Genomic DNA, 25598 nt, shown 5'->3' on the forward strand with positions numbered 1-25598 from the left:
TGCAAACTGGGACCGCAGATCCCCCCCCCCCCCCCCCCCCCCGGGCACGCGTGCCACAGTGCAAACTGGGACCTCAGATCCCCCCCCCGCCAGGCACGCGTGCCACAGTGCAAACTGGGACCGCAGATCCCCCCCCCCGGGCACGCGTGCCACAGTGCAAACTGGGACCGCAGATCCCCCCCCCCCCCCCCGCCGGGCACGCGTGCCACAGTGCAAACTGGGACCGCAGATCCCCCCCCCCCCCCCGCCGGGCACGCGTGCCACAGTGCAAACTGGGACCGCAGATCCCCCCCCCCCCCCCCGCCGGGCACGCGTGCCACAGTGCAAACTGGGACCTCAGATCCCCCCCCCGCCGGGCACGCGTGCCACAGTGCAAACTGGGACCGCAGATCCCCCCCCCCCCCCCCCGCCGGGCACGCGTGCCACAGTGCAAACTGGGACCTCAGATCCCCCCCCCGCCGGGCACGCGTGCCACAGTGCAAACTGGGACCACAGATCCCCCCCCCCCCCCCCCCCCCCGCCGGGCACGCGTGCCACAGTGCAAACTGGGACCGCAGATCCCCCCCCCCCCCCCCCCGCCGGGCACGCGTGCCACAGTGCAAACTGGGACCGCAGATGCTTAAATAGTATCACAGCCTACAAGGAATCTGCTTTTCACCAAGACCCATAGGGCTACTAGAACATGAAACGTGAGATGGGAAAGGCAGCATTAAAGGCTTAAGGAGAAGCTTTCCTATCTACCTTTCCGCTGACAAACGCAGCTGGGAGCCGCTAAACTTAGCTTCCCGATTAGTGGCTATTTCTGTACCCGAAGCTCTGTGTTGAATTACCTCCTGCGAGGTTGGCTGGCTGCGTAACTGCAATATTAACCTTTTCGCTGATAGAAGGAGCCTGCCATCTGGCAGCGAAAAGGTTAATCTTTGTTGTTTTTACTACTTGACCTAATGCACCGAGGGCTCTATTAAAACAATAAGCTTTTCAACCTTAAAGGGTTAATCCCTCCCCCCCAGGAAGAAAGTGACCTATTCAGTAGGTTGAATGGAAGTGATTGGCACCTTTAAAAGAAAATCTAAAAAATCATCTAAATATTTTTTGGGGTGCTTCTTTAAACTTTCAACATTTCGATGGCAAACAGAAGTTGCCAGTAGTTTTTACAATCTTTACCTGATGTCTTTTGTGATCAGACTGTTTGTCGGTGCTCAAAGCCCCTCGGGCAGATTGTTCTCTTTGTTTGCAAAGTAATAGTGAGGCAGACGGATAAACAGAAGTGGCTTCTATGCTTGAGTTTGGTGTTCCCATGGAAAAGGAAAAGGAAAACATGTTCATATTTCACAAGATACAAATAAGTCAAATGGTTACTTTGAAATATATATATATATTTATTTATAACTGTGTGTAGGTGTGTATTTTATTATCAGAGACAAGGGTAAGGGGATGCTTTACCTGTGCAAACTCTATTTTAAAACCCTGACATCAGACAAAAAGGGAGCATGCAGCAGGAAGCCCGCACCTGCCATGTCTCCGCTCACCAAGTTTCCAAACCATAAAAAAAAGTATCGAAAAATACTTATAGGTGCCCCATTTTGGTAAAAGACCGGTATTAATATGTTTGATCCAAGTCCTTTAACATGTCCCTGCTATGAATGCACCTGCTTTTAGTGCACCATTAGGATCCTGACATGGTAGCCAGTGCTGTGCTTTTTGGGCTCCCCCCCCCTATACACTTCTTTTACCATTTTGTTCATTTCAGTGTGTGAGTAATGCCCCATGATGCTACCTGTGAAATACACTGTGTTTTGTTGGTTTGTTCTGCAGGAGAATACATCAAGACATGGAGACCACGCTACTTTCTCCTGAAGAGTGATGGGTCATTCATCGGATATAAGGAGAAACCTGAGACATCTGAGCAAAGCCTGACCCTGCCTCCCCTCAATAACTTCTCCGTAGGAGGTGAGTGTTCCAGCGGCAGGTGAAATATGAACCCTTTCCATGCCAGAGCGTGCAGCAAAGGTGTTATACAAGTTATGGTAACTACTTTTTGGGAACAGTCTACGTGGGGTGCAGGTTTATACAAGTCACTTTGCTCCTATGTGGGACTGACCCTTTACCCAGAGGTTCTTAACAAGGGATGATTTCACCCCTAGCGGGTGATTGAAGAGGGTTCAGGGGGTGACTAAGAAGGTGCTGGGATTTGTTGAAGATTTCATTTTTTTAACTTTAAAAATGATCTAAACTCGAAACATCAAACATTCGTTTCCGTTCTTTATTTCTAACATTGTATTACTTTTATTCTGTTAAAGTAACAGTAAGTTACAGATACTTGCTAAAAAGAAAGGGCCCTGTACTAACTGTTTCAGTCGAGCTACTGGCGCGGTTGAACTCTGTAGTTTACAGTGGGCCTGTGAAGCATTTAAATTAAATACAAATATTGAAATGTTACCGGTGCGTCATATATAACATGAGGTGTATGGGGTGATTGGGGACCTGGTTGGTCCCCAATAGGTGATTACGGTAAAACAGGTTAAGAACCCCTGCTTTAGCACATTAAACATGTCGCTGGGTCACTTTGCTCTTACGTGGGACTGACCCTTTAACCCATTAAACATGTCACTGGTCCTACATGGCACTTGGCTTTACATGTCACTCTCTCTAGTTCACGTTGCTCTTGTATTGCACCACATCTGTAACTGGTTGTCACTGTAGTTTAGGAAGGGAGTGCAATAAACCCTAGTAAGCATTACTAAGGCAGGGTGTTTACTTCCATAGAATGCCAGCTTATGAAGACAGAGCGTCCCCGACCCAACACATTCGTGATCCGATGCTTGCAGTGGACTACGGTCATCGAGCGGACGTTTCACGTGGATTCCCCCGACGAGCGGTACGGGCGCCAGCACGTGGATGTTATGGGGATGTGTGCTATATTGCTGCTTTTAAAGTGTCCTGGAACCCTTTGGTTGCCCGCCTTTATGTTGAGTGAGGGGACGGGGTGGGCATGTAACCATGACCATCTAACCATGACCGTCTGCAACTGATCTGGAGAATATCATAAGCCAGGGGGGGGCCAGCTCCAGTTCTCAAGGGCTACCAACAGGCCATGTTTTAACGATATCCCTGCGTCAGCAGTGGTGGCTCAGTCATTGACTGAGCCACTGATTGAGTCACCTGTGCGGAAGCAGGGATATCCAAAAAACCTGACCTCTTGGTGGCCCTTGAACTGGAGTTGGCCACTCCTGTCATAAGCCATTACCCATACTTCCCTGTTGCCGACCAATGACCAGTGGGGAACACTATGTAAAGCAGAAGAGCAGGACTTTGAATTTCCTTTTCATCAGCGCTTCTGAAAGGACTGGTCTGTCAATCAAGTGGTTACTCCATCTTTACCTGACCCTGTTACAGCCAATACAGATAAAGGTAGTGATGAGGGAGGGCTTTGTCTGTGCAAAGTCATGTTAAACACAGTGACATCAGACAAAAGGGGGCAGCCAGAGACTCTCAACCCCCACCCAAGTCTCAGCTCACCATGTTTCCATGGTTTCCAAAAAAAATGATTTAAAATACTTTTAAAGCAGCTGTCCAAGCTGCCGTTTTTGTTTGTTGGTTTTCCCCCATTTAATATGCGCATCAATACAATCCACACTAAGTAATTAGCTAAGTTGCCGATCGATCCGTTCTCCTGTGATCGATCGGCGAAGATTCGGCTCGGTGGTTCACTAAATGGCCGTCAGTGCAGCAGAAGAGGACCAAAGATGCAAAGTTCTGTGGGGAAGATCATGTGACCAGGCAGTCACTAGATACAATTGGTGCACTGCTAGAGAGAGGGCAGGGCTCAAAAAGGGGTGTGCCAGAGCACAGTTTCAGGAGAGGAAGGGGATGTGACTTTGTAAATGGTTGCAATAGAAAAAAATGCTTGTTACCTTATAATACATTAAAAATGATATTCAGAAAAATGCTACAAGTATTTTCTCATAGTAAAGAACTGATTTTTTTTTAAATTAATTTATTTTTTTAAACACGTAGGTCTGCAGTTTTAAGGGGTTTTTATTTTATTTTTGTGTTTTAAAAGAAAAAAAAGTACCAGCAACATGTAGCTGTATACTAAGCAGGTTTCTGCAAAAGACCCGTTGCAGCGCTGGCAGACACCTAGCAGGTTGTGGCCGGAAGGTTTTTCCAACACCAGAAGGTGTCTTATGGCAGATTGCTTAATTCATGTGGCCCCTAACCTCAACCCTTCTCTGCCATTGGCTCTTTTTGGGACTGCATCTTTAAAGCTGCATGTTCTCCCCGTGCAAACGCCTGTTCAGCACACCGTGAGGTCTAATAAAAGGCAGCAGCCGGGGGGACTTTTTAACCCTGCTGACAGTCTGCCTGTCCGTTGCTGTAGGGAGGAATGGATGAGGGCCATCCAGACCGTCGCCAACAGCCTAAAGAACCAAGAGCCAGAGGAGGAAGAAGAAACAATGGACTTCAAGAGCGGCTCTCCCAGCGACACCACTGGCACAGAAGAGATGGAGGTGGCAATCTCCAAAGGACGCTCGAAGGTGGTAAGTGGTGCTACAACCTTCCCAGCAGCTAGGAGGCTGCCATCTTTGATTTAGCATGTTCAGGATGAGACTGGGAGGCTGTAGTACATTGAGATTTGTCACTAATCCTTCTGCTTCCCAATGGGACAGCACAAACCCTTCCCACCGTGTGACAGTGGACAGGTTTGCGGTGTCTCTGCAGAAGCAAAACGTATAAGTAATGAATCTCAATGCAGAAGTGAGAGGGATAAGTAATGAATCTCCAAAATCACAGGTGACTGCCACTGAAAGACAATGAGAATATGGTCCCTTTTGATCCATTCTGATATTTTCTACAGCTCCAGCAGTGTACACATGCTCTGCGCTCTGGAGTCTGTGCGTGGAAGTCTTCCAACTGCAAACCTGAGGCTAATCTGCACATGTAGCCCGTTCGAAAAAGGTTAATGGTTTTAAGAACACGTCGTTGCTGATTTCAGTCATGTTAATATTTCAATCCGGGATATCTATCACCCTTTAAAAAACAAAAATTAAAAAAGTAAGCTGCATTACATTTATACAGAGAATGATGTGGGATCCACGTTTAACCATTACACTTTAGCCCTATAACACGTTGTACCCTTTAACAATATATAATTGTTACCACTCTGCGTCTCTCTCAGACCATGAACGATTTTGACTACCTCAAGCTGCTGGGGAAAGGCACCTTCGGCAAAGTCATCCTGGTGCGAGAGAAGGCGTCGGGTCGCTACTACGCCATGAAAATCCTGCGGAAAGAGGTCATCATCGCCAAAGTAAGTCTGCATGGAGCCCTGTCAGCGGGAAGACAGAAACTAAGGACATATAAAGCAGCACATCCTCTGCTGTGCTCCACAAGCTTTTAGTGTAGTGGTTGGGGACACCGCATCTGACGCAGAAGGGTTTACCTATATAACAGGAGTCCACCATCCGCCTGTTCCCCAGAGATAAGTTTAAGACAGGGCTAGTCCAAGTTCAGCATCTTCCTGTCTGGAGGGGTAAAGATGGATTTGCCCACAGCTTTGTGCTGGGTTTAATGGAAATCCTTGGGATGAATCAACTTTAAGTGTTGCAAACCTTGAACCAAAGTTTCCCACCTATTTTGATCCTGCACAAGGAAACCCATCCTGGATGAAATAATGTACAATGCGCTTATCCTTGAATTCGATTATTCTTCCCGTCATTATGTTTTATGCGAAGTACACTGTTTGGCACTATGTAAATGGAAAAAAAAACACAATACCTTAACACACAAGTATATTCAGCAGTCCCTCCCATGACCAAAGTGTACTAATGGCAGTGACCGGTTTAAAACTGCAATCAAAGCCTACTACTTAACTCTGTAAAACATACTGGACACCTAACAAGCTCCTATTGAACCCCCAAAATAACCACAACATATATATAAGCATATGAGTGTCACAGAGGAGTGCTACTGAGCATGGCAATATATATTTAAAACCAGAGACAGAACATAAAACACAGACAGAGTTCAGTGCACATCCAGTGAAACTTATACACGGTACAGTGCCTAAATATATATGTATAAATATCTATTAAATAAAATTGTCTTTTAGTTTAACATTTTTGGCCAAAATTGTTGTAAGCCCCTGAGCCACTGCACGGCAGACCACATATCAGGGGTCCCTAACACTAATATAAATTCTTAATAACCTGTGTAATAACAGGAAGAATGATTTATAATTAATCTGTCAATATTAGTTGCAAAGTTCTAAGTCTGATTGAAGCTTTTATTAACCTGTACATTACCAGGAAAAGCACTCTGCATTAGATTTGTCACAATAAAACTGCAAGCAGGCAAGTTCCCCTGTGTGGGAGATGCTATGGATATTTATTATAAATCATTCTTTATTAACATTCTGGAAATGTGGTCTGCCGTGCAGTTGGCTCAGGGGCTTACAACAATTTTCGCCAAAAATGTTAAACTAAAAGACCATTTTATTTAATAGATATTTATACATATATATTTAGGCACTGTACCGTGTATGAGTTTCACTGGATGTGCACTGAGCTCTGTCTGTGTTTTATGTTCTGTCTCTGGTTACTTAACTCTGTAGTAGGTGCCGGTAGCCGTTCTGCTCGACTACAAGGGATAACGTAATGGACGCTGTTCAAAGTTCATGCGGACCAATAGGAAGCCATTACATCATCCGGTTCAGCTTCCCATTGGCCCGCGTGATGCGGGAGCTTGAAACTTTAAAGCACCGCTAGCTCAGCCGGAGTGGCTACCAGCACCCCCTACGGAGGCAGGTATCTCTGGAAGAGAGCGCTTGGATTGCTCCTTTAAGGGGTCACATCTGGGTGATTGCCTTTTTTACCCAAATCTGACACAAGTGTTTTTAAATGAAGTTACTTTGTAAACATGATGAGCTGAGACTAGGGAGGGGTTTGCCTCCCTCTGGCTGCTCCCATTTGTCTAACGCCACTCTCTTCAACAAGAGTTTGCACAACAGAGCCCCCTCTCCTTATCTCTGTTTTCCTTCTGATAAGGACCGGGAGGGATAAGAGAAAAGACAACGCTTTGACATACGGCGCCCCCATTCAGTAGCTGCTAAGAACGTTTAGCAATTCATTTTCAGAGGAGGACAAGCAGCCAAATCTTTTCTCTAGGCACAGTTCCTCTTTGAAATCTTAAGAAAAGGGGGTTGTTGTTTTTGGGGTGCCGGATGCATGGGACTGTACCTATAACTTTCCATCCTGTGATATGCACATGAGCTGTTTGCCTGATCACATTATCTTTCTGATGTTTTAGGATGAAGTTGCCCACACGGTTACAGAAAGCAGAGTTCTGCAGAACACCAGGCATCCCTTCTTAACGGTACCCACCCACAATACATTTTTATTGTAATCAGTGATTTGCATACAGAGAGTGGGGTGCACGGATACATCTCATATGTATGTTGTTTAACTCCTCCCTAACCTCTCTTATTGCTCCCTATAACTCTATGTAACCGCTTCCTATAACTCCTCCTATTGCCCCATATAACCACTTCCTATAACTCCTCCTATTGCCCCATATAACCACTTCCTATAACTCTATGTAACCGCTTCCTATAACTCCTCCCTACCCTCTCTTATTGCTCCCTATAACTCTATATAACCACTTCCAATAACGCCTCCTATTGCTCCATATAACCACTTCCTATAACTCTATATAACCGCTCCCTATAACTCCTCCTATTACCCCATATAACCACTTCCTATAACTCTATATAACCACTCCCTATAACTCCTCCTATTACCCCATATAACCACTTCCAATAACTCCTCCTATCTCTCCATATAACCGCTCCCTATAACTCCCCCTATCTCTCCATATAACTGCTCCCTGTAATTCCTCCGTGACTTGGTATTGCTCCCTATCTGATCCTTTTACTGTATGTAACTCCTCCTTATTAGCTCTCCTTATATTTCTTACCAAACTGCTCCTGCAGACTCTCCCCAAATCCCAGTATGATGTACACGGGGCATACATTGGAGTTAAGACATTGCAAACAGATGCAAAATTAAAATGACGCTTCTTACATACATTTTGCTCCACATACACTATGTACACCACTGTGTACACTGTAAGCACTATATGAGGAAAATATATTAATGGCCGTCATATATTTCCCAACATTTTGTTCACCATTTTTTGCTTTGGTGCGATTCTATCTTTTTCCGAGTGGAAGTGACGATTATGGTCTCTGATTAGCCCAGAGCAGCGGATTGAGGGTGTGTCTGTGTTCTTATGTTCCAGGCATTGAAGTATGCGTTTCAGACCAGCGACCGACTGTGCTTTGTTATGGAGTACGCCAACGGAGGAGAGGTGAGATACACCTAGCTTCTTTTAGGCTCAGCCTGGCCCACTGGGTACCTGGGAAATTCCATGGCAGGCCCTCTCAGCCAAGTCTCCCGTAATGGCCGGGAAACTCCCAAAATGTTAGTCTGGCAGGATCTCTGGGTCTCCCTGCAGCTGCTGTCACACTCGTCTGCTCTGTCTTTCAATGTACGTACGCATCACTACTACAAATGTGTGTTTCTGAGTCAGTCTGCTTTTTGTATTATTGCATGTATCTGACAGATACTAACACATACATTAATACATACGGAGCAGACTAACTTGGATAAACATATTGACACACAAGATCAGACTGACTCGGTGTATCAGTGTATGTATGTCTGCTCTGTTGATCAATTTCTGATCACTCCTATATACTTGGCTATAATATACCATGTGCATTCTGCAGCGATATGCTTCTAATGCAATGTGTTTCAGTTGTTCTAGCCCTGCTCTCGTGAGCATTATTGATAAGGGCTTTGTGTTCCATTTGCAGCTCTTTTTCCACCTCTCTCGTGAACGTGTTTTTACGGAGGACCGCGCCCGTTTCTACGGCGCCGAGATAGTCTCTGCGTTGGAGTACCTCCATTCTAGAAACGTTGTGTACAGAGATATCAAGGTAAGGGCAGGTTTTCTTGCTATGGAAATTGTAGATACGTAAAACTCTGTGACACTGCTTGTCCAGCGATGGGTGTGATTCGGCTATATTGCGGTTTATACAACAAAAGACAGGGGAGCCCAATGCTACATCCAACTGACAAAACATATATGGTAATAAGTATAAAGTGTAAATACTTAAATAATAATATTGTTCTTGGTTATTTAGTTAAACCCTTTGGCCAAAGCGTCATAAGCCTGCATACCAACGCCAAGGTATAACCAATAATGCAGGTCCTACACTACACTGTGAACCCTTCCTGTTACCTCTGTATGAGGGGAAGGAACTGCAGTGAGTCCTGTCTATACAGCACAATGAGAAAACCTCCCAAGTTAAAAAGGTGGGGAGGGGTGAGCTCTGGGGGGAGTGGCCACCTACCTCCAAACAGGTAGGTTTTGAGCTTACTAGGAATGTGTGTGTTAATTATATTGCGGTTTAGGCAGAGAAAATAAAGTTACTTCCTCTCAAAGTAATGAGAAGCAGAAGGGACTGTTAGGTGACATGGCTGTGTCAGTTGTATGTAAGCGATTAGATCTGTCCTACTCACCAGTGTGACAATGAACCACATGTGCCCTCTGCTGGTGTTTCTAAGGCTGCGCTTATAGTGCCCGCGACGGGTGACGTCACCCGGCACCGCTAGCAAAAGTTATATTTCACTTTGCGGCGGCGCGGATTTACTGGTATTTCATTGGTTCGGGCTGGCACATGAGGCGACAGCCCTTGAAAAATCAAATATTCCCATCTTCCAAAATTCGCGACGCGACGTCGCTCCATCACATTATCCCTGTCGCGCTTACTATAAGCGCACGCGACGGCGGCAATGCATTTGTTTTTGGGCGGCGTCGCGGGCACTATACGCACGGCCTAAGTTTGGCCCTCTCCCTGTAGTGTTAGACAGTGGCATGTTTGTCACATTGTAGGTCACGTAGTGACACAGAACCTACGGGGTGGAGGAGGGGCCTTTACCACCTTCCCTGGCAAACGCCAAATATTTTTAGAAAGCAGAAGTATATAGGGAGACTTTGAATACAGATACAGTAGATAGATTTGAGGAAATATCTTTAATTAAAAAAAAGGTAACGTGTATAGGGCTATGTTAAACAAGTTACAACATAAGAAGATTATTGATCCAGGGAGCAATCTGTTTGTTACTCACTGCAGTCGGGAAGGTATTTTTTTTTCTTTTCTTCGCGAGACATTATTGGTAAATGGGATTTTCTTTGCCTTCTCTTTGCAGAAGTATAAATACATTCACAGAATGAGTATGTCCCTCCCTTACAATGCAGCACATTTTGAACTCTATGGATATAGTCCTTTTCAACCTGAAGCACTGTTAGTGTTTGAGTGCCTTGTGCAGAACGGGCCATATTTATTAAGCAGCGCTACTCCATAAGACACCTAATGTGCTTGAAGACACATGAATAGCAGTGCAAGACCATATTTACTAAGTCATGCTGAAAGGTATCTTCTGGAGTAGAGCTGCTTAGTAAATATGGCCCTATATATTGTGTAGAGCCTAATATCTGTCTTATTTTGGGTGCTTTAGACGCGTTATCACAGAAAAGAGAGAGGGCTAAATTCTGTAAGTAATACGTTACAGCAGTTTATGCAGGAGGTGTCTTCCTTACCACGGGATAATGGTGGCCTCATGTCCTGAGCTAACTGTATGACCGCTTCACTGCTGGTGAGGCATGCAGGATAACCACTGAATCTGAATCTCACAGCTAGAGAACCTCATGCTGGATAAAGATGGACACGTCAAGATCACAGACTTCGGCCTCTGCAAAGAAGGAATCACAGATGGTGCCACCATGAAAACTTTCTGTGGCACACCGGAGTACCTGGCACCTGAGGTATTCACCGAGCTGCAAAACAGCTACTTCTTCAACACTTGCACACAGCCGAGAAAGCAACACAGGCCTGGGGCCTATCAAACTCTCCGGTGTTGTTCAGCAACCTCACACACATGCTGCTCTTTATACAATATAGATGTCTATATGTAGGAAAACTTGTAAACATCTGCAAAGAACCGCCGCAGTACTCTAATAGTCTATGCAAAAGAATATACACAATGTACAGTATTCAAGAGGATCAATGTTTCGGTCCAACCATAGACCCATTTATATTTGTGTATGTATGCATTCAAGCAGAAATAGTGTGTGCACTCGCATTTACTGGTGTGTACTGCCTGGGTGCTTCGATGTGATGGATCCAGATATAGCGACAATATAATAAAGGGTAGACACTACTTTGGAATTTTGTTGCAAACAGAGACCTATATCAAGATACAGACTGAGTGACAGCAACCCGATATAGTCCCCATATACCTATCCCTACTGGAGACACACAGAGAGAGAGACACGCACACAATTTGTCTTGCAGAGCTAATATTACGGTTCAGCAATATCTGTAGTCATAAAATGCACGGTGAAATCACCAAAACGGCATTTTCTTTTAAATTGCCTCTTTAGCGCAGACACCCAACTACAATACATCAGACATGTTAACCTGACCCTGCTGAGCCTTTTAGGAATGTGGTAGCTCATTTAATAGGTACAAATCCCTCCTCCACAGTGCTTGGTCTTTTTTTGCTGCATGTAGCTCAGGGAGATAAAGTGACTTGTTCGAGCCAACGTGGGCGCACCCAGTTCCCAGAGCTCCGTCAATCACTGTAACTTGTGATCATTTTCTGTATTCTGGTTGTGTGTAGCGCTGAATGGCGCTTGATAAAGGTCATGTAGACGAAAGGAATATTGTCCCATCCCTCTGGAACCCCAATGAACCAAGACACAGTCTTGCATATAGGTGCTAGTAGAAACGACACTGCTGCATAATACAGTAATTCAGTAAGAGGCTACTGCACAATATATATCACTTTCCCAATGCAAAGTGCCGGCACTGCTCCCTTTCCAGGTGTTGGAAGATAACGATTACGGCCGGGCCGTGGACTGGTGGGGCCTAGGTGTGGTCATGTACGAGATGATGTGCGGGCGGCTGCCATTCTACAATCAGGATCACGAGCGGCTCTTCGAGCTCATCCTGATGGAGGAAATACGCTTCCCCCGTACGCTGAGCCCCGAAGCTAAATCCCTGCTGGCCGGACTCCTGAAGAAGGATCCCAAACAGAGGTAGGTGGTTGGAGAAATGGTGATGCAACTTGGTTGATCGTTGGGAAGATGACACCTAGCAAGGTTGTTTGCCCATATTTACCAGGCAGCCCTATAAGACACACTTGAATGGGCTCTAAAATAATTTCATTACCAAGGAAGTAATACAAGTTTTTTTTTTTTTTTTTTTAAAGTAGGGAAGTATTTTTAAATACCTTTTTTTAAGATGGTGTCATTCAGCGCCATTTAACCTGTAAACATCGTTATTTTTATTTAGTCACTTTGGTAATCCATTAAACAGGTCACTGTCATTCGGCCACTTTAGTGTTACGTGAGACTGACCCTTTAATGCACTAAACACGTTGCTGTCATTTGGTTACTTTGGTCCTACGTGGGACTGATCCTTTACCCTTCAACAGGTCACAGTCATTAGGTCGTTTTTGGTTCTTTACACTTCTAATTGCTGATATCTTCCTATAAATTGATCATGCACGCTGTGGCCTGATTGGCTGAGGTTCTATTTTACCTATATGTTGCGTAGCATAGACCTAGAAGTGCTGTATGATCAAGGCATACCCCTTTATTTTTACCTAACCGTGTCCCTATCAGCCATGTGGCACCCAGATAACCAGCTCTCCCATTTCCAGGTTAGGAGGAGGTGCCAACGATGCTCAGGAAGTGATGGCCCATCGGTTCTTTGTAATTATTAACTGGCAAGACGTGAATGAAAGAAAGGTAAGCGGTGTGAGCCTATTGCAGGAGCAGAACAGTCTGCAAGTTTGAGTATCCAACTCCCCAATACCACTATATAGAATAACCAGTCAGGGTAGTGTGTGTGTGTGTGGTTTTTTTTTTTCGTGGCTCCCTCAGCAGTTTATCCATTGTATTCAGATAATATATACAAATTAAATCCAAAACGGTGAGCAGTTCGGATTGTTGCATTGAGATGTGGACACTTAAGACAGGGTGGGCAAACTTTTCCCCCTGCGTCCCCTCCCCCCGCGGACATTTTACGTCACGTTGCCATGGCAATGTGGGGTCATTTGTCGCCTGGTTGCCATGGCGATGCGTCACCCAACATTTAAATGCCTTAAGGGAAGCGTGGGGCCTCTGTAACCATCGTGCTCCCACCCACCCCCGAACATCTCCTCTTTGCGCACCCCTGACTTATGGTATTTCGCCTTGCAGAGTGATGCAGTAACAGGCAGAACAGAAAGCCATAAAGTCTCTCTTTAATACTGTTTTTTAGCTTAACTGAGTTAGGCCGTGATTATACCAAAAACCGCACGCGATGTCGCCCGGAGCGGCGCAGCGCCAAAACAAATAGTGTGCATCCCAACAAAGCGCTTATACCTACCGCCACTTTCGCACCGCTTGCTACTGCAATGCAGGAGACCGATGAAGCGTTTTCCAAATTTGTTTTCTGGTTGCAATGGCTGCGCCACGTGACGCAGCCGTCCAATCAAAGAACAGATTTCAGCCTGATCTCCCCTGCAGTCGCGCGCGCAGAAGAATGTGCTTGTGCATCAGAGCCGTAGGAGGTATTCACCGCTCAGTGTTTGAGCGATATTCGTGCTTTTTAACCTGAATTCTCCTTTAAAGCGGCAAAGCGCTTAAAAAAATCATAATTTAATTTTTTTTTTTTACGTACACAGGATTGAAGCAGGGGGTCTCCGGAGCTGAAAACCATTAATTTTAGCTTTGGGGTCCCCCTGCTCTGGAAGATATATACCTCAAGAGAGGGTGCCGGTAGCCGCTCAGCTAGCTGACATTGCGGGGATCAAGTAATGGCCGCTTTTCAATGCTCCCATGCCCGGCAAGCCAATAGGAAGCCGTGACATCAGGTTCAGTTTCCTATTGGTCCATGTGATGTGGGAGTTTTTAACTTTGAACCCCGGCTATCTCAGCCGGAGCGGCTCCCGGCACCCTCTATGGAGGTACGTAGCTCCGGAAGCAGCTGGTCCCCTGAGCTGAAATGAATGGGTTCAGCTCTGAAGACCCTCTGCTTCAATCCACTGTAAATAAAAAAAAATTCAAAAGTGCTCCTTTAACATTTCTGGGGATGTGACCATTGCATGAATCAGGTCAAATGTTTTTTCTGCCGTTTCACTTTAATAAGAACATATTTTGTCAAAAGAGCTGACCTTTAGATATTTCAGCTAAGACTAATCATCTCATTTTCTTCCACCTTTTCAAAAGCTCACCCCTCCCTTCAAGCCACAAGTGACTTCGGAAATTGACACCAGATACTTTGACGACGAGTTTACGGCTCAGTCCATAACAGTGACGCCTCCTGACAGATGTAAGTGAAGACCAAAGAGCCTATCAGCCCAATGGATGTCACTCATGTGGTCACTTTGGTTCTTCATGGGACTGACCCTTGAAGGTATTGATCCATTCATAGTGTGAATCTTACCCTGATCCTCTGTCTCTTTATTGCAGATGACAACCTGGATGCCTTAGAACCAGACCAGCGCACCCACTTCCCTCAGTTCTCTTATTCCGCAAGCATAAGGGAATAAGCGTCCCAAAGTGGAAGATATACATGGAAGAGAAGCAGACAGGGCAGCGATAACTACAGACTTTCATCTGAAAGAGACTTTTTTTTACCTGTCCCCTACAGAAACTGAAAAAACAAAACAAAAATCTTTTACCGTCCCCAATTCTTACATGATAGACTGAGAAACATCGCACCGGATCTTTCTGCTCAACTTAGCCTATTGTCTGGTCTATTTCTTGGGGACGGTGCCCATGGAAAAAGTCACGATTTAATAAGTAATTTTCACTTGTTTTAACGCCTTCCACTGCTGGAGCAGTGAAAGAGGCGATTGAAAGCCATAACGGGGAAACGGCGCTCTTTATGGTGTGGGCAGTTTGCAGGATGGCGTGCGAATGTCTGCATAAAAACCATCTCTGAGCCCTTTGTAACGTCTGCATCCTCTCTGGAGGTCTGCACCAGATCTCTCATGTCAGCCCTGGCTATTTAAAGTCCTGTGACTATAACGGTACCAAGACTTGAGGGGTTAGGTTTTATCCCATGAGGACCTTTCTCCGCTCATTTAGGGACAAAGAAGTTAAACGTGTCACACTTCGGGATTAATGGTGCTATCCCACTTGGTCGGTACAAAAGAAAAATATATATATTTTCTTGTTGCTTTACAAAATCTCCTTTTTAATTGTCCTTTTTCATTCCTATCCCTTAGTGCAGTGGAGAAATAGTGATGGGGAAATGTATATGGCTATGCACAGGGCTGGCTTTGCAACAGTCGTGATCATTGCACCTTGGTAATCCCTGCAGCTTTCTGTCTGCAATGGCATTTGAGCCTGTACGGTTTGTATATTCCATAAAATTTCCATCAAATGACATACCTTGGCTTCAGAAGGGCTTTGTAAGTGAGAGTGCACCATTAATCCTCTTTTCTGGACATCTAAGCGGCATAGTTTGTATACCATGAATGTATTTACCTAGTCCCGTTCCCTTTGACGTACGTATGAATTTTGGGGTCAAAAGACAATTATTTCTTCTTTTTTTTTACCTGATGTTTTGTTAATTTTTTGAAAACGCCCTTCACCGATTTTCTTAAGAGTTGTAATTGATAAGGCATGCTTTTGTTTTTAATTTTCTGTACGGTTTTTGTAACCGCTCACTGCGAGAAACATTGGTATATATCCCAAGTATATTTTTACAGAACATTCTTACACCCCCGCCCCCTCTCCCCCGCACTAAATGGGGTTAATCACTCGGACTAATCACCATTATCTGGCAACGGATGCGATTCTGCCTGGGACTTTAAGGAATGGAGCACTGTGATTGGCTGAGGCTGTTGTCATGGAGCACTGATGCTGCGTCCTGTCTTGGCTGTCAATTACTCTTTGGAATGTTCCATTTGTCGACACTTCTTTGGGGGTGGGGGGAAAATCTGTTTACTTTTGACCTATAAATGCCCATTCTACCTTTCGGTTTAATTTTAAACTGAGACCCGAATTTATAATACATTTAATAGTTAAAAGCATCTACTTCTCAAGCAATAATAGTTTTTCACTTATGGGCTATATAGAATTTACAATGTCTCTTCCCCCCGTCACACTTCCAGGAATCCTATGCTTAAAGGGGCAGTCCTACATTGTGGGTAAGAAGAAGAAAAAAACAAATTCCATTTCAGTGGAATTGGCTTCATTACTAAATATATAAAAAATGAAAAATAGCAATCGGCCTTTGACTAACAGTCTTGTCATCAAAATACATTCGATATAGATTGTAAATACTTGCCAAAGCTTTTTGTTTGCTACGGAGATATTAAAAGTTTATAAAAAAAATATATATATTGTTTTGAACGTGACGACAATCTGCTTAATTTAATCTATTGCATTTGTCACTGCCTTTAATTCACTTTCACCCTAGAGGGGACTGCCCCTTTAAGACACTGTCCTGTCCCATTAGAGGAAGCTTTCACTACCTGTCTCAGAAATGGTCACTTTTGTAAACCTATGAGATGAATACACGGCTTTTTCTCAATACGCTGGCTCTCAATGTGCATAAAAAACCCCTGAATACTTTAAGAAATAATTTTTGTTCTGTGGGGTGGTATACATTTGGTTATGGCATGTATTAAACCAGGGGTGCTTAAGCCCCTCCTCCAACAAGTCAGGTTTTCAGGATATCCCAGCTTCAGCACAGCTGTCTCAATCAGTCCACAGCTGCTAATAGTGCAAGGAATGGGAATACAAATGCCGGCCTGGATCATTATCACGTGGTGATAGGTATGACACAGGCATGATCATTGCCCAAAGTATAAGCTCCCTGCTTAGTTTACTGCAAGCAGTTTTTTTTAACTTGCTAAAATTGGGATGCAAAGGATAATTTGCACAGAGCGCCCATTTTCTATTCCGGGAGATATAAAGGCAAATATTGGCAGTTCTGATTTAAAGAGTTAATATCAATGTCTATATAATGCTGGCGTGAAATGCCACATCGGTGGTGAAAAGAACAATTGTAAAGAATTTAACAATCTAATTGACTTCCTTAAATCTAATTGAGCGAAAAGCAAAGATTTGGTTGCTTTTTGTTTCTCCAGATATGGATTACAAATTGGAATAGGTAGGTGCGCAACCATAAATAGTGCTACAATAAGTGCTATAATGTGACTGTGCACTAGAAATATATATGTTAAAGTGACAACAAATATTAATGGTATATGAGGGAGCGTCTGCAGCTGTATAAGGGGTGGCTCAGCACCACCAGGAACTAGAACAGATAAAACAAGAAACCAGCGCACAACGCTCATAGTGAAGTAAATCAAATTAAAATGTATTAATTAAACCAAGGATAGGTATTCTGCGTACATCAGGGAAATGTTAAAACAGCATATCATGGGACAAATTACCCATACGACACACCACACGAAGATCTGACCAGTCACAGATCATCAGCCATCTGGTTCCACAGGTTACCGTAGTGACAAAGGCTATTCCACAGATGAAGAGGCATTTGTAGCCTCGAAACGCGTTGGAATACATGATCTCTATTCTACTGAGTGTTTGTTGTGTCCTTTGAGCCCCTGTTGCTTTGTCCCGCTCCACCTTGCGGATCCGTCATTCTGGTGCGACGCCTCACAGTGACGTCACCCGAGCGCCGACGGAACTCTCAACGATACACCTGGAGTCAGTACCCGCGGTGGAGACGTGCTGGGACCGATTGAGCTTGTCTCGGGACTCAATAGATTTCACTGCCCTTACCGCACCCCATCTGTGGGCTGGCCTTTGTCACTACGGTAACCTGTGGCCTGCCCTGACTTGTGGAACCAGATGGCTGATGATCCGTGACGGGTCAGATCTTCGTGTGGTGTGGCGTATGGGTAATTTGTCCATGATATGCTGTTTTAACATTTCCCTGATGTACGCAGAATACCTATACTTGGTTTAATTAATACATTTTAATTTGATTTACTTCACTATGAGCGTTGTGCGCTGTTTTCTTTTGTTTTAATTGATGACAAAAACCCACATTCGGAGGCAATTTGTAAACTAAGTGTTGCCTTTATCCCACCCTGCCCATATCAATGAGCGGAGAGGGAGGAACTTGTGTTTTCAACAAGACAATCGTAACAAAGGGAGCAGCCAGAAAATGTAACCCCTCCTAAGTTTAGCTCACGTGTTGACAAATTTACTTTAAATCATGATTTAAAAATAGGTGTCAAATTGTGGTAACAAAAAAAGGCATCAATTACCCAAATGTGGTTCCTTTAAGATGTCACTGTCATTATTACAGTGGTTCTAGGAGGAACAGACCTCTTAAACATGTCACGGTTATTGGTACTCTACTGTATGTTTGAGGGGCTGTCACTTTTATTGTAGGACACAGTCTATGGCTGTCCAATCTTAATTTAAAAGGCTGTTGAACAGATAGTGATTCAATCAATCTTAGCCCCAGGACTTCTATTTTTTCTTTGTTTGTTTTTCCCCACACATCTTGCCAGATATTTTAGGCCAGTTTCTAGTTTCACATTCCACCAGCTTTTTTGAACTCCCATAATTAAAATGTAAATTTTTTCTTTTGACCCTGTTAACCTAATCGGTTGTTTTTAACCCTTTCTCTGCCGCAGGGAATGCGCTGTTGTTCCCTTTGGCAGTGGCGGTAAAAAACAGCAGGAAATGTTCGTTTTGTAAGTGCATTAATGAATTGCTCCTTTGCCAAGCACAATGTTTTGGCAGCAAAATCCTTGGTGTGAAATTGAGCTATTTAAAATACATTTCTGTCCTTCCCAGCTTTTACTGCACACACGTCTCGCAGAAATCTGTTGTGAATGCAATTTACGGTTTTCTACAAAATTATGCATTTCTCGCTATAGTTACATAGTAAATAAAGTGAGGTTGAAAAAAAGATATGTCAAAGTTCAACATGTACTAAATTTAGAAGACAGATACTTATCCTATATTTGTGTTTACAGTATGTTGATCCAGAGGAAGGCAAACAAAAGAAATCAGTGAAACATTATCCAAAGGTGTCTCATATAGAGAAAAAAAATATTTCCTTCCTGACTCCAAATATTGGCAGATTTCTCCCTAAATCAACGTCCTTCCCATGTTTACTTATTTGGTATATCGCTGTATACCTTTCCTTTCAAAAAAGATGTCCAACCTTTTTTTTTTTTTTTTGAAGATATCTACTGTATCTGCCATCACAGTCTCCATGGGTAATGAATCCCACATGTTAACTGCCCTTACTGTAAAGAACCCTTTCCTTTGTTACTGGTTGAAAACTCTGTTCCTCCAACCTTAAGCAATGACCCTGTGTTACACATGAAACATTTTGTCAGGACGGATTGTGCCCTTGTTTGAAACGGCAATACAACACCATTTTGTTTTTGATAATGCACTTTACCCAATAGCAGCAGGGAATTAAAAAATACTCTTCCATTTCTGTTAGGGTTGGCAATAATACAATTAAACAAATAAAAACATTCCCGCTGAACAAATTCGTTAAATAAGAAAAGCAAACACACACTCTCTCCCTCTCACTTCTTCATAAATCTTTATTTGGAAGGTTATTTGGTTTTTAACTCATTACAACTTGGATGGGGTTTAATAATATGTCCTATTTAAAATAAAACACCCTCCCTATCCCTGAACATCAGGCATCAGAGTGTAGAACTTGTGACGGGTGAGGAAGGTATATTGACCCTCCCCGGCAGGAGTAATGTTACCCCCTAGGGGTGAGGGAGAAGGTGGAAAACCAATCCCGTTTACTTGGCTATCTCTGCCTTCTTTGAGACTGATGCATATTTACCCTTTGGGTGCCCAAAGATGTAGCTACTACGTCATGGAGCTGGTACTCCAGGGACTCCCTGACCGGTCTAGGACGTTTGGCCACGACCAAATCGCCACTGGTGCTCCACCGCCAGGAGAACGCGCCTTGCTGCCCTCGCGTTAAATGTCCTCGGAAATGTAAAAATGTTTTCTGGCTGGGCGTGCGCACTGGGGCGCTCACAAACGTCGGGGAAGATGGGAGATCTGTGGGAACAAGGAGGATGGCGCGGAGTTGTTCTGGCAGCGGAGTGGTAGTGGCGATTTGGTCGCAAACTAAACTCCCCATTCCGCCCCAAAACGTAGTAGCTACGCCAATCTAATTGGTCGTTTTTGTAGTGGAGATTGCGTTTGTGCAGAAGGCATTTTAACAGGAAGAGGACACGTTCCATCAGTGTTGGAGCTAGCACCTAATCGCTCTGTCATCTATGACCGAGCGATTACTTTGGAGAAGTCATTGCGAGTGCTGGAAGAGCCATGGTACTTGAAGGATTAAACTGTACTTAAATCCACAGCTGCCTGATAATTCAGCGATAATAGAGAGAGGATGAGGAGGGGTGCAACAATCTTGGAATTTGTGGGAGGAGCAGTAAGATCAGTATTGCTCGCCATGTACAGTATGACTGCAGGTCAGTTATTTATAAATGATCTGACCATTACGTCATTTGTTCTAAATTTCACTCCAAGCGTGCACCAATTTGCACTTTCATATTCTATTTCCTAAAAAACTCCTCGGAAGGGCGCCCCCTCCCAAGACTCCTCCCCAGATTTTTTACGAAATAGAATATAAATTGGTGCAAATTGGTGAATACTTGGAGTGAAATTTAGAACAAATGACGTATGTCAGGTCATTTATACATAACATTCTTCCCCACCAACGAAGATATGGACTTCTCTTTATGTGTTATCATTGTAGATTGTGCTACCTTTTAGAGCTCTTCATAAATGCAATTAGTCTACAGAGCTTTCTAAACAGATCTCGTGTACAGCACTTTCCATACATCGCAGGTCTCCTTCACCTGTACAGAGCTTTACAAACCTCACAGGTCTCTTCTTCACGTGTACAGAGCTTTCCACCCTCCACACGTTTCTTCACATGTACAGAGCTTTCCAAACCCCACAGGTCTCTTCTTCACGTGCACAGAGATCCCAAACCTCACAGGTCTCTTCTTCACATGAACAGATCTTTCCAAACCTCACAGGTCTCTTCTTCACGTGTACAGAGATCCCAAACCTCACAGGTCTCTTCTTCACATGTACAGATCTTTCCAAACCTCACAGGTCTCTTCTTCACGTGTACAGAGATCCCAAACCTCACAGGTCTCTTCTTCACATGTACAGAGCTTTTCAAACCTCACAGCTCTCTTCACGTGTACAGAGCTTTCCAAACCGCACAGGTCTCTTCTTCATGTGTACAGAGCTTTCCAAACCTCACAGGTCTCTTCTTCACGCGTAAAGAGCTTTCCAAACATCACACGTCTCTTCTTGGTGTACAATATCGCCTCATGAAGATTTGCACAGTTTTTCCAACCTACTCACCTTTTAATTTTATAGGTGCGCTCATTTGCATGTCATTTCCCAGAATCCCTTGCTGCAGTGGAAGCTCTGTGTGCTGGGTGATAATGGTGAAAGGCAGGTTGCCTACCTGTCTAAGACATGCAAATGAGCACACAGTAATATTTCCATTTGATTATATATATATATATATAATATATACAATAAGGGTCTGCACTCGTGTGTGGAAAGCCAGAAGTATAGGATATATAAAATTAATTGAACCGGTAATAAATCATAAATACATCAGCATGATATTAATGAATTAATATAATGATATACCAATGCAATATATCCTAAATAATGAAATTAATTAATATACCAAAAATGCACTATGAATGTCCAATGATAGAAAAAAGAGCTAAAAACATGCAATTATACAAAAAAAATAATTTTTGTGTGGTGCTGTGAACTTTGCCTTAATCTGCTCAATGCAGATAGTCCTCTAGAGTCCAACAAATAAGTCCAATATTTGGGGAGTGACAGTAGCACTATTAGGACCAACAGGCAGCTTCTTAAAAGGGCACAACGACCTCCCTCTCCACCTGCATAGAAAAATATAAGAAAAAAAAAAGCGCCAAATCCTAGTGCATTACTGTGCAAATAGATATATTTAATCCCCAAAAATCTCAATAAAAATGAACTCACAAACATAAAACAATTAAAAGCATTGTATGAGTAATACTCATGCTCCTAGGACCAGGAAACGCTGCTTTGCTGCTGTAGTCCCTCCGTGACTCCACTGGAACAGATTGCTGCCTCCGTTGTTCACTGCCTGCAGGAACTGACGCATCAGGCACTCCACGATGGTTTCTCCCCCGGTATACACCAAACAGTTGATCTTTAGTTCCCACCGGGGACGGTTGAAGTCGCGGACCAGCGGGTGACGTCACGGGAACCGTTCTAATTACCGGACCGGTACAGATACTCAGCAGTTCAATGGCAAGCGTTGCAAAGTCCACTGCACACCTTCCCTACGCGTTTTATCCCCTGAAGAAGTCTGTAAATCAGATGAAACGCAGACCTGGCACAGAGAGGATCTCCCTAGGAGAAGGGGGAATCCCACTTCAATTCGGAAGGGCGTACCTGGCGAAGGGACAGCACGGAGAGATGTGCGGCTAGAGCCGGCAGCTGCATGGGGCAGTCTGCTACTTCACCGTCTACAATAAAGATGACCTTGTTAACGATACCCCCACTGTGTGAGTGTGAAGTTACTCAGCAGTGGATGGCACCACCAAGAAGGAGTTCCTCACCAGGACCATCTCCCTGCGGAAGCATAGACCCTGATGAGGTGGAGGCGCTGCACATGATGTAAGTTGAACTCGCACCCACTACCTCAGCTACCTGTCCTGATGACATCCCCTAATACCATCAAGCGGGAGACTCAGGAGTTCTGTTGCCTACAGGTGCACCACCAAACACACACGTAATGGGAGTTGGCTATTAGAGTACCCAGGCCAATGTGAGATTGGGGGGGGGAAAACCCGTTACACATAGTTATATAAGTGAATAGAGTTTACTTTATATACAAGACATTGCATGCACAGTTAGAGATAATATATATTATAGGTGTATGTAACAGTTACAGACCAGATTAAAATGCGAGACAGCCTTAGTTTTGAAAGAATGTGACCAGGCTGGCACTAGATTCAATTGGTTCACGGCTAGAGAGGGCAGGGCTCAAAAAGATGATGCCGTTTCAGAATGGGAAGGGGATATAACTTTGTAAATGGTTGCTATAGGAACAGAAATGATTGTTACATTAGAATTCATTGCAAATGTCCTTAAAAATGTTTTTCATTTTTTTAAAGTACAGAACTGATTTATTTAAAAAAAAAACACATGTAGGATACTGCTTGAACTGCTGCTTTAAGTAAAGCATGTCTCGCTCTCTTCCTGTCAGTATCCAAACTCCTCCCTAATCATTTTATCTATATATATATATATAAAACTGAAAGTGTTGTTTGTGCGTCTCTGTAGACAATTTGATTGGTCCGTCGGTCCGCCCGCCCTCCCTCCCACGGCTGTGTCTCGTCCCGCCCCCCCCCCCCCCCCCCCGGCTCTTATTAGCCGGTGCACTCTAAGTCACTCAGACCACACAGGAGGGGAGCTGTCTGGAGCTAAGGGAGGGAGGCAAGTCTGTATGGCAGCCGTTAACTCTCCTCTTCTTCCCTCCCCCCCCCCCCGCGTACCCTTTTTGCAGGCTGCCCCTGCCCACTGTGGCTCCATGAGGGGGAGGGGACCGCAGATCTGTCAAGGGGGAAACGGAAGTGGGAAGGGCGGGGGGCTCCGAACTGTGAACGGGGGGGGGGACCCCAGCTGTGAACGCCGGAGGGCCGCATTCATGTGCAGATTGCTGTCACCAAGACCGGAAAGGGGTAGGGGGAGCGGAGAGAGAGGGGGAGCAGAGAGAGCGGTGGAGCGGTAACATTCTATCCCGGGCAACGCCGGGTATATCAGCTAGTTATCACTAACAGGTGTTGGACCTCCGATCCCCCACAAAAATAGCCCAGTATAGAGAGGGGAGGTCTTACCTTCTCCGGAGCGGGCTGCCTCCTGTAGCGTCACATTTTTATGGTGACCGACATCAAATGACGCCGTGACGGCATATGATGACGCATTACCATGGCAACATGACGTCACATGCCGCCGTGACATCACAACGCTGCTAGACGAGGGCCGCTCTTCAATGTAAGTCCCCTTAACTTTTATCACAGGGGGGACCTCACTGCCAGCGTGGGCCCCGCAAAGGAGCCGTCCCAGTGACATTATTTAAAGTATATATATAGGTTTTAAGCTGGGGGTCTTTGGAGCAGAACCGTTGATTTCAGCTCCAGGAACCCCCTGCTTCCAGAGACATATACCTGCGTAGGTGCTGCCAATAGGAGCCCAGGCTGGGCTCACAATATGGCGGTTTAAAAGTCTCACGTCCTGCGGCCAATAGGAAGCCGCAATATCATCCCTTGTGTTTTTCTATTGGCCCAAGTGACGCAGGAGCCTTAAACTGCACAGAGATACCGGAACCCCCTGCAGAGGTAAGTGTCCCGGGAAGCAGGGGTCCCCGGGGCTTAAATCAACGCGGTTTCAGATCCGGAGACCCCCGGCTTTAAACCTATTTGAGAAAAAACCCATATTGTCGCTTGAAGTGGGGCTTTAATGAGGACTGGTGTGTGCAGGCCCAGCTGAAGCAAGAGATATAAGGTATTAGTGAGGAATCTCCGCACACTGCAGCCTGATTACTGATACTTGCAGCATCAAAAATCACATCACACCCTCTTCACTAAATAATAGGCAGAAATATTTGGTCTGTGATAAAGTTCCTATTGCAATAAAACGTAAACACAAGAAGACGATCACACTATTTCTGTGCGTTGTAACTACGCCTTGGAATAAAGAAACACTAAAATAACTCAGAAAAGAGGAGGCATTTCTGAAAGTGATGGATAGAAAGACGCGTATTGGAGTGGAGAGTGTCAATTCCTATTAACCCATCAAGCACTGAGGTGGTTACAGACTGTTTACACCTTTTATTTAAAAGCACTGAAAATATGGGTGCGATGGGGGGAGGGGGGGGGGTGGCCAGATGTTGAGCTGCTTGGTCACACGTTGCTGAAGCTCCTGGCCAGGTCAACACAGCAGACAAAATTATATACGATTTATAGTTTGATAATCAACTACATCGCAGCTCCACTGGTTCCCCGCCTCTCTGAGAGCGGCATCATACCGAAAGCTAAAAAGACCAATCTAGGCGATATTCATTTTTTGGAGGCAGCCTGAGACCGCGAGTGCCACCCAAGATGGCAGCTCGGCGCAGAGTGGGGCGGAGGCCGTCCTAGGGAGGATCCAGGGGCCTCTACCAAGCTAGACATAGACAATTTGTACCTGAGGCTGAAATCTGCATTTCAATCCGAAATGTAATTGGTGGTAAAGGAGCTGAAAGGTGATGTCAAGCACCTCGAGGAGACAACCAACCATCTGGAAAACAAAATGGCCGATGTATCCAAAGGCCTGAGCACCCACACAGACCAGCTCGAGGCCTTGCAGAAACAGATCACATAGCTCTCGGAGGATCAAGAGAATCGACAAAGGATGAACAA

The 25598-nt window shown here is 44.7% G+C and overlaps 1 protein-coding gene across 1 annotated transcript; it reads left to right on the forward strand.

Moving 5' to 3' along the window:
* The first annotated feature begins 1819 nt into the window (after nt 1-1819).
* On the forward strand, nt 1820-17334 carry AKT2 (AKT serine/threonine kinase 2). The gene is made up of 12 exons (XM_075606997.1): nt 1820-1950; nt 2767-2878; nt 4382-4541; nt 5180-5311; nt 7309-7374; nt 8299-8367; nt 8876-8998; nt 10762-10890; nt 11951-12165; nt 12792-12879; nt 14344-14446; nt 14587-17334. The coding sequence occupies exons 2-12, from the start codon at nt 2778-2780 to the stop codon at nt 14664-14666; spliced, it is 1266 nt and encodes a 421-aa protein (XP_075463112.1). The 5' UTR covers nt 1820-1950; nt 2767-2777; the 3' UTR covers nt 14667-17334.
* The last annotated feature ends 8264 nt before the right edge of the window (nt 17335-25598 follow it).

Source organism: Ascaphus truei, chromosome 7 (assembly GCF_040206685.1).
Source record: "Ascaphus truei isolate aAscTru1 chromosome 7, aAscTru1.hap1, whole genome shotgun sequence".
Lineage (NCBI taxonomy): Eukaryota > Metazoa > Chordata > Amphibia > Anura > Ascaphidae > Ascaphus > Ascaphus truei.